Genomic DNA, 10,914 nt, shown 5'->3' on the forward strand with positions numbered 1-10,914 from the left:
ACAAATGAAAAGGCAACCTATGAAATGAGAGAAGTCACAGATCTGATGAGAAGTTAATATCAAAAATATCCACGGCACTCATACAAATCAATAATCTGGTTTTTAAAATGTGAAAAGCTCTTGAATAAACCTTTTTTTTTTTTTCCCAAAGAAGACATACAAATGGCCAACAGGTCCATTTTAACAGGTTGAAAAGGTGCTCAACATCACTAATCAATAGGGAAATTCATATCAAAACCGCAATGAGATATCACCTCACACCTGTTAGAAGTGTTATCAAAATCACAAGAGGGGTGCCCGAGTGGCTCAGTTGTTAAGCATCTGACTCACTTTTGGCTCAGGTTATGACCTCACAGTTTATGAGTTCAAGCCTCACATCAGCACGGAGCCTCCTTGGGATTCTCTCTCTCTCCCCCTCTCTCTCTGTTCCTTCCATGTGTGTGAGCACACGAGTGCTCTCTCTCTCTCAAAATAAATAAACTTTAAAAAGTGACAATAGATAAGTTCTGGAAAGAATATAGAGAAAAACGAATGCTTACATACTTGGTAGAAATGTAAACTGGTACAGCCACTATGGAAAACAGACCACTGTAAAACAGAATGGAGTTTCCTCAAGAAACTAAAAATAGGGGCACCTGGGTGGCTCAGTTGGTTAAGCCACCGACTTTGGCTCAGATCATGATCTCACAGTTGGTGAGTTTGAGCCCCGTGTCGGGCTCTGTGCTGACAGCTCAGAGCCTGGAGCCTACTTCAGATTCTGTGTCTCCCCCTCTCTCTACCCCTCCCCTGTTCACGCTCTGTGCCTCTCTGTCTGTCAATAATAAATAAAAACGTTAAAAAAATTTTTTTAAGAAATTAAAAATGGAACTGCCATATTATTCAGCATTCTCATTTCTGGGTATATATCCAAAAGAAACAAAATCCTTATATTCACTGCAACATTATTCACAACAGCCAAGGTATGGAAATAACCTAAGCATCTGTTAACACATCAGTGAATAAAGAAAATGTGGTAAGTGTATGTACAATGGAATATTATTCTGCCTTTAAAAAGAAAGAAATCCTACCAATTGTCATAACATAGATGGACCTTGAGGGCATTATGCTAAGTGAAATAAGCCAGACAAAGGTAAATGATATATGCTATCACTTCTACGAGGAATCTAAAAAGAAAAGGCAAATCCTTTGAAACAGAAAGCAGAAAAGTGGTTGGCAGGGCCTGGGGGTGGGGGAAATGAGGACAGGTTGCTAAAATGGTGCAAACTTTCAGTTATGAGATGAACAAGTTCTGAGGATATAAAATATAGCATGTATCAACTGTAGAACTGATAACTCCGTATCGTGTAATTGATTTCGCTAATAAGGTAGATCCTAAACTTTTTCATCAAAGAAAAGGTAACCGTTTGAAATGATGAATCTATTCATTTCCTTGATTGTGGGAATTCTTTTGTATATAAAAAGATCATGTTGTATACCTTGAACATATTACTATTTTATTTGTCAACTTGATCTCAATAAAGCTGGAAACAAATTTAAATCAATCAATAAATTTTTTAAAAAGGAAAGGGTCATGAAAATATTTTCCACACATGACTTCAAAATTCCTCGGAGCCATAATTTCACTATGTTTTCTATTATTCCTCTATCTGAACGGGGCTGTTTGCTGTGCTTATCCTGTCATTTCAGCTCTCTGTGTTACATCTTTACCAGGTAAATAATTTGTCTCTTAAACTCTTTGATTACCAAATTAAGAAGAGACATAGCCAAACAGGATGTAGATTATAAGATCCTAGAATTCAAGAATAATGCTCTAACTGCATTGAACTGCATTGGACTTTGGAGGATGATCAGTTAGGAATGAGCCTCTTTGGTACATGGGAGGAGCCTGAATAATTTACCCAAGGTAAACCAGGGTGGCTTACCTCATTTTCCAGAAATTATTTAACCCTCACTGTAGCTATACCCTATGGATAGTAATTTTGCAGTATCTTCTACTATCAGTGAGGGAACCACCTTGCCCGTTGGCTTGGAGCTTGATCGTGGAAAATTGCTTTGATGAATTGAGAATTCATAGATTGAGACAGTAAAGACTTGAAATGGCTCCTACACTGGGTCCAGCCCAGTCTTGCTCTTGTTCAAGCACCACAAGAACATGAACAGGCTGGTGCACTGGTTCCGGGAGGAGACACTTCATGGAATCAAATTTTCCCAGCAATATCCAACCGAAACTGACAACCGAACAAACTGTACCTGGTCCCCAGATATATACAGAGTTCATTTAAAAATCATTGAAATGGCTGTTTCTTTCAATATAATTTACTCTTTTCCTCTGGCTCTTTATGAGGTTTTCTCTTGATCTTTGGATTCTTGTGGTGTTTGTAAGTTAGATTGGTTTTGTTGTCTTGTCTGGGGTTCAGTGATTTCTTAATCAATGGATTGAAACATGTTACTCATTTTGGGGAAACTCAGCAATATTGTTTTCCACCCGTTTTCTCTCTTATATATTCCAGAACTCCAGACAGTGTTAGACTTTCTGACAGTAACCTTCCTGTGTCTTACCCACCCACTAGCCTGGATTTTCCATTTATTTGGCCCTTTATGCTCCATACTGGATATTATCTTCCCTTTCACTAATTCTCTATTCCACTGTGCTTAATTGGTTGTTAAATATGTGTATTGAATTTTTTGTCTTGATTATTCATTTTGTCGGTCTTACGGTTTTAGTGATAAGAAGAATTTCTTGCTCTGCTTCTAAAAGTATCTTCTATGGGGAAACTGAATAAAATACTCATAATACTGCGATCTTAAAGAAAGTTTTCCTTTTCGGTAGTGTTGAGAGAAAAATGGTAACAATTCCTTCTTATCCCAAACTTTGGTCACAAAATAGATAAAATCGTGGTCTAGTCATTCTCCAAGTTGAAAGGAACTGGTAATGACTATCATGTGAGTAGCTTTCCTTGGATGGCAGCTTATCTACTTCTGGGTCATCACCAGAGGCTGTCCTTATGAGGAAAGTCAAGAAGCAGAATTTGGATCTCCAAATGCCACTCAAATAAGCAAAATATAATACATACTCACAAGGACACCATCCTCTTACAAGGCTTCATTTTTCAGTAGTCCTTTTACTTCTAATGTTAGAAATAGGTCTCTGTGCGTTTACGCTGTGGTTTTCAAAGCAACTGTAAATAATTTGCTCAAGTAATACGCCTAAACTAAAGAACACTCAATTTATGAAGGTATTCAGCTGAACTTCAACTTTGCCATTTACTAAGTTACCTGCAGGATCTTTAGGAAATTACTTAGACGTCATCCAACTTACGTATGTAAACATGTCAAATACAAGTCATTAAATGAGATATATAACGATGGTGGTGGTGGTGGCTAAATGGGAGAACTCTAACTGATAGGTCCTTCTTCATCCAGTTTTCCAAGTGACAGAATTCAGTGTGATGGGATAGTGCTACCAATATTCTGCATGGTCTTATGATACTTCTTGTATCGTTCTCAGAATCGAGACTTGTTTGAAAAAACATTTTACCTACTACTTAATCAAGAATAACTAAAAACTAAACCTATTTATGGTGATTTGCTTGCTAGTTTTTCCTTTACTTCTTTCTAAAAATTATGGAAAAATGCCCTATGAAAAAATTATGGAAAAACAAACATGGTACTTTCCTATGGACACATATATAGCCTCTATATAATAATACAACATACAATCTTTCCTTCATATTTTAATAGCATCATTAGCAAGCAAAATTCTACCACCTGCTTGTTTGCATGCTACTGTGATTAAATCTAGGTTCTTTTATTACAGCAGTCAAAGTAGCACTACATATATACAAACATAGCCAAACACTACACTGAATATGTATTATGCTTTACAAATTTACCTTTTCAGGACTGTCTTTTTTTGCTCTAAAAAACAGCTACAAAACATCATAGATCCAATTTGTTCATTTTCCCTGTTGTATAGTATCCTCTTGTATCAGTATGTCATAATTTATTTACCCATTTTGTCATAATGGACATTTGTATGACCTCTCAATTTCAGCTATTAAGAAAAATAATAATATGCATATTTTTGCATATATATATACCCTGGTGCACAAGTACCAAAGATTATGGGGCTTTGAATCGAAGTGTGATTAATATGTCTTAGGAAATGCATCTTCACTTTGATTACATAATTCCTCCCTCCCACACAAAGTGGTTGTTTCCAGTTTATAATCCTATGAAGACTGTGTGAAATATCCCATTGCTTCGGACCCTTTCCAAAATTAGTGACATCAGGGGCGCCTGGGTGGCGCAGTCGGTTAAGCGTCCGACTTCAGCCAGGTCACGATCTCGCGGTCCGTGAGTTCGAGCCCCGCGTCGGGCTCTGGGCTGATGGCTCAGAGCCTGGAGCCTGCTTCCGATTCTGTGTCTTCCTCTCTCTCTGCCCCTCTCCCGTTCATGCTCTGTCTCTCTCTGTCCCAAAAATAAATAAACGTTAAAAAAAAAAAAATAGTGACATCAGACTAATGTTTATACCTTTATATTTATATAAACTATAATTACACTTATATTAACATTTTATATTTTCTAATCCTTTTTCTATTCTAATTTTTAATTTATCGGAAGTTCAAAAAATTTTGTTATTCTTTTCCCTTCCTATGACTGCGATTACATATATCCCTTCATATTGCATTGCATATGATATACATTTGTTAATATTCCATTATATAGTTTTATAACATTTCTTCCTTGTGTCTCAAAGCATCTTTTGTTACCAGCACATGTTACTGTACAGAGATATTTCCTTTAATCAAACATTCTATCAGATCACTTTGAGAAAATAGGATTAGGTAACAGCATGGTGTAAGGGAAACTTCAGTGCTTTTTCACATCTGAAGGGACCTGATCAAAGAAATGTTGAAATTCAGAATGAACCTACTAGGTCTTTCTGTGAAGGTATTTTCTCTTAGAATACAGAAACTGCTTTCAATCTTACCTATAAAGCTAAACGTATTCGTTTTCTCAGAGAGAATTTAAGATGCCACGGTAGTCTCAGGTATCTGTCTCAGCTTGCTGTTTCCCTGAATCAGAATGAGCGGCCTGAGGGAAAGATAGTTGAAATCACCACGACAAACATCTTGGCCTGATTGATATCTATGCACCTTGAGAAAGATCCAACTTGCTGCTCGAGTGGGAATAAGTAAATGATGAAGAGGAGGAAGAAGATTGTCACCATTTTCATGCCCCTTTGACAGACCTCTGCTGGAGTCCCTCAAGCCCATCAGGTTGAGTTGCAAATTCTCGGTGTCTCACCAAGAACGGAAATAAAAGGAGCAAGGGGGTCAGGGACAGGAGAAAGGGATAACTTAGGTCAAGTTAGGAAGCAGACTCCATTTAAGACAGAAAGTTTTCCTTATGTCTTAATGCCACATTCATGTACTTTAAAGGTAATCATCCACAACTCACCACAACTCACCACGACTCATCCTGCATTAAGAGGTTACCAGACTACAAGAACAAAGCCTCCAGGAAAAGCACGAGACCCATTCTCTTCTCTCTCCACTTCAGCCAGATGAAGTGGGATGAACTTGGCTACCTTAAGGAAGCAGGAAATGCTTAGGTAGGTGGCAAACCAGGTAACTAAGTGATCAGTGCCCAAAGAATAGTAATCACTTCAGCTAGTTTACCAGTGACATATGGATGTGGAGACAGCCCCCTCATAAATGAATCAAACAGTGACCCACTGTTGAGTGATTCTGGTAACTGGTAAGGATAGCCAAGCTAGAAAGGATGAAATCAGCTGGTAAGACTTTCCCATTTGTGACCCACTCAGTGCCGTTTGCCCATCCAATGAACCCATCTCCCTGCATTCCTGAGAGGACTTCTGCTGCCCCTATCAGAAAGGAGATCTGATTCCAGCTGACATTTCCGTGAAACTATTTCTGATGTGGTGCCTCACTGTCAGCTTCTAGTTAGACAGGTGCAGGTTGACATCCATTTATAGCTATTTTCATTATTATTCCAGAAAGGACAGCCAAAATTCTGCTATGTGATATAGTTTCAGAGATCTTCGCAAAGGAATAGTTCACTCTATTGATACCATATCCTGGTGCTAAACCAAACAGTTCTAGGAAGAGATACAAAGCTTCCTAAATAACCCTCTTATTATTTATAGTCAGCTACTATCTAATTCCCAGGGTAAATGCTAATCAATGTCCACTTTTCGTTGGTACTGGCTGAAAATGCCCATTTGTGTTAATGACTACATGCAAGGTATGAAGTCAGGTTGCAAATAGAAGAGAGATTATTTGCCACTAATTTCTACTTTCATCTTCCCTGAGCCATTCATTTGAATGCAAATATTTTAGATTTTGAATAGAAATTGCTAGAAAAAAATTTTATATAACTCAGTCATTATTCATCACTCATTGAATAAGATCCTTCTACCAATCAAGTATGCTTGCTGATTCAATATCATTTAGAGGAATAATTTAATAAAATTATTTATAGTTCAAAGAGCACACCCAAGTTCTAGAGCAAATAACTATAAATAATTAGTGCATAATATTGTAAGAGCTAAATCGGAAGTTACAAGCAACGTGTACTGGGAATATACACGAGGAAGCTGCAAATGCTACAGTGCATGATCACTTATGGTGTTACGAGGATAGAAACATTTAGCTGAACTTGAACTCTTTAGGGTGTATGAAGAAATAGAAAAAAAGAACGGATATTCAAGACTGATCTAAGAGCATGTATAAATTATCCAAGCGACATAAGCAAGCTACACCATGCTTCTAAAGGAGGAACCTGTTTGTTTTACGATAACTTATTGGCTATTTCGGTTGAAACGGTACTAAGTGCCCTGCGACATGTCTTAAATTCCATTTCACGTGCCTTCTGGGCTATAGAGAGGCTATATTTCCCAGCCTCCCTTATAGACGGTTACGGCAATGTGACCGAAAACTGAACAATGTCGTAGGAGTGAAAATCATTTACATAGGAGTGCATCGTTTACAGGCCCGTCCCAACAAAATCTCCCCGTGAACAGTTCTCCATACACCTCTTTCATCCTGGCCGTCAGGAATGGGGATGACTCCAAGGCGATCCCAACCACATGTTAAAGATGGAATCCTTTTGATCAGTCTGATTCCCTGGATAACTGTATAGAGAGAGCTCCTCAAACACATCAGTACTGTGAAAAGAGCAATTTAAATCTGCATTATGTATGAGTCACTTTTATGTTTGGAGCCTATTTGTGGCAGCATTTTGTCTTCCCAGTCTAATACAGAAATTGGAACTGAAAGTGTGCAGTTTCATTTAGACGATCTGAATAGTGAAGAAACAGAGCCAAGAAATCCGTGCATCCTGCAGATTTTTGTAGTGGATTTTGTTTTCATTGGTTTTCCAGCCATAGTATAGCTTTATTCACCCATTTCTTTGGTCATTCGCGTATCATTTGGAGCAACTATTCTATGGGCCAGCTTTATATCCTGAGGAGTCAGCAGGAAACATCATAGACATGATCTACACATTACATTGTTCATATTTTACTGGGGCAGACAGAGTATTAAAAACAAATGAATAAATCAGATATAGAAGTAATTTATTGGAGTTTTGATAATGTTAAAATTTCATAATGCAAGAATTATTACAGACATGTAAATTCAGTTCCTGAACAAGGTTACACATTTCTTTCTCATAACAGAATTTGTTATTAATAACATCTCCACACATTATTTCATCAATTTCCACAAGATTCTAATAAAACAAATATTGAAGATATTCCTGATATTTATTACACACATATAATAAATACTATTTTAGTATCTGCAGAAGGATAATTATGTATCATAATTTTTAAACATTTATTTAGTTTTGAGAAAGAGAGAGAGAGCAGGGGAGGGGCAGAGAGAAAGGGAGAGTCAGAATCCCAAGCAGGCTCCACACTGTCAGCACAGGGCCTGATGCAGGGCTCGAATAATGAAACAATGAGATCATGACCTGAACCGAAACCGAGAGTCAGATGCTTAACTAACTGAGCCACCCAGGTGCCCCCATATTATTTTTTTTACTATTCTTATAATGAACATATTTTTAAGACAGGGAACAGCTGAGTCTTGTTATTTGAAGCTTAAGAGAAACTTTTAGGTGGCAAGATGGAAAAAATAATTGGCAGTTCAGAGATTCAAAGACGAAAACTGAACAATTTGAGATCAGACCTCAACTTCCAAAAAGGTCTTCTTAATTCACAAACCGTAAGAAATGACTTTCCTAGTGGCATATGGGAACATAGAAGCGTTGAAAGCAAGTCACGATCATTTTTTTCTTTCTCATCCCTACTGCAGAACTTGATTTTTTTCTCTGAGATGTTACCTACTTGTATTAATCTAATATTCTTTAGCTTTGTTTCTTATACACATATGTGAAATTTATTCTAAATGTAAGTGTCACTCTTGAATTTTATTGTGTACATCTTTTTCTAATAAAGCTCTGATGGCTCTCTATTAACCATGACAAATTTATGATGGAATAATACCTACCCCAAACACTCATCCTCAATCTGTGATTTACAATCCAATATCATTACCATACAAAAGACCGAAGATCCAAACAATAGAATCTAAACACACCGTGGTACATATGCATGGATCTAATTACAATGGAAAAGAGCAATTGTTTCCTGAGATTAAGTTGTCATTCTTAAAAATGCATAAATATAGATTATAAACTCTTAAACCAGAAAATAATAACATAGAATATGCATATGAAATACACATTGCTTCATAATCCTGAGGAATTTCTTACAATATTTCGTATAATTAGATTGCTTACCTGAAAAAAATCAGCTAATGAAATGATAATCATATAATTTTTCTTATATTTTTCACAAACACATCTGCATATACTTTTGTGATATGCTTAAATAAAAGGCTTTCTAAGGTAAACCTTTGGAAATTACTCCATGATATACTCATTAGAAAAAGAGGTAAGAAGTATACTTTTTCTTAATGTTTATTTATTTTGAGAGAGACAGAGACAGAGCATGAGCAAGGGAGGGTCAGAGAGACAGAAACACAGAATCTGAAGCAGGCTCCAGGCTCTGAGACATCAGCACAGAGCCCGATGCAGGGCTCAAACCTATGAACCGCAAGATCATGACCGGAGCCAAAGTCAGACGCCTAACCGGCTGAGCCACCCAGGCGCCCCAAAAGAGGTAAGAAGTATAAAATGTTATGGACTCCATCAACTGGTTTTCTCCTAGAAGACACACGATGCTCCTCTTTGTTTCTTTCAGTCAGCACTTCAGCTGCCACAGAAATGACAGAAAGGCCTGTCTTAGCTTCTTGTTTCCCCGAATCAGCATCAACGAGTGGATTGAAGGATATAGGATTCCAATAACCTGGCAAAGGAGGAAGCCGAACTCGTTCTGCAGCCAATTAGGACTCCAAATTGTGATCGTCAGAGTAAAGAAGTAACCGGCAAAGAACAAGAGAAAGGAGACCACGGTCTGCATGGCTCTTATGTGGACCTTGGTGCTGGGATCTTGAGATCCCTTATCACAGAGCTGCATCCTCTTGAGATGTTTCCAGAGGGAAAAGATCAACAGCACAAAAGACGTCAGGGACATACCAAAGGGTATGAAGTTTGCTAGTGTGAATATAGTCATATTTGAAAGCTGTAAAATGTCCCTCAATTTGGTCTTCCTAGTGCCGTTTCCTTCATATACGTCAGTTTGCACTTTCTCACGTACGCTCACCGCCACAACATGACAAACCAAAAAGAACAAGGACCCCAACAGAATCACAAGAACTATGCTTTTAACTCTCCACTTGAGGCGAAGAAAAATAAGGCTGGAGAAGTTGGCTATTTTGAACAAATAAAATATGCTGAGGCTAGTAGCCAGCCAGATGCTAAAATGATTGCTTACTGTCCAGGCAGTTTGAAAAATAATTCTTACTTCTAAGCTATAGAAATCTGGACTGAACAAAGTTGCATACCAATTTATTAATATTACCCAGAGCAAACCAATTCTGGAGACAGCCAGAGCAGTGAGAATGTGATCAACTGAGGAGATCTTTTGTCTCTTGGTCCAGTCAATGAAGTTCACCAGTGCTATGAAGCCATTGGCAAAATTTCCTAGGAGAAATTCTATTATTACCACGATGGAAAAAATGCTCGGTAGCGCGGTTACCATGTCTAGAAAGGAAAACAAACAAAAAATATCTAAGTCTAATGTCTGATGTCACTGGTTGTGCACCTGATCCCTAAGTGTGCAGTAAAGTTCTCGTTTCTTTTAAATTCTGTGACCAATGTCAAGCAGGAAAGCACCAGGGTAGGCCAGTAGATGAGCTCAGTGCTGTCCTGATGAAAACCCTTGTTATTCCCAAATGGCTAAAGTGACTCATACACTGTGTGTCCTTGCCATGGTTGGATTATTTCATAACTGGTGTTGAGGTGAAAGCTGGGTTCACATTTGTTAGCATGCAAATAAGGACATGTTATTTGCAACTTTTTCCTTGTTTAGCTTTTCCATAATTTGTGTTCACCAACTGTAGTTGTTAGATAGTAAAATTTAAAACTCCAGTATGTAGAACAAACAGTGAATGTCCACAAGCTATTTCATGGAGCTGGGTCATAGCTACGGTCTACAGTGCTATGGACCTATTATTACTTTTTTAATGCCAGATGTACATAGGAAGAATTCAAGCTTTTCCTATCAAAAGCATCCAGAAAAGACAGACAATTCTCTCCAAAAGCTGGTTGCTGATAATTAATACTTATATATAACTTTATTTATTTAGAAGCTCATAAACACACACACACACACACAAATACATATGCATCTCATGGACGGAATTACTGTTCTATAATTTCCAAAATGTAAAGTCAGTGTCCAGAGATCATCCTGGTTCA

General features: G+C 37.6%; 1 protein-coding gene across 1 annotated transcript; it reads right to left on the reverse strand.

Annotated features, from left to right (window-relative positions):
* Positions 1–9,256: 9,256 nt before the first annotated feature.
* LOC101090025 (taste receptor type 2 member 46-like) lies at positions 9,257–10,195 on the reverse strand. The gene has a single exon (XM_011283776.3). It carries the CDS (start codon positions 10,193–10,195, stop codon positions 9,296–9,298), a length of 900 nt encoding a protein of 299 aa, XP_011282078.2. The 3' UTR covers positions 9,257–9,295.
* Between the last annotated feature and the right edge of the window lie 719 nt (positions 10,196–10,914).

Source organism: Felis catus, chromosome B4 (assembly GCF_018350175.1).
Source record: "Felis catus isolate Fca126 chromosome B4, F.catus_Fca126_mat1.0, whole genome shotgun sequence".
NCBI lineage: Eukaryota > Metazoa > Chordata > Mammalia > Carnivora > Felidae > Felis > Felis catus.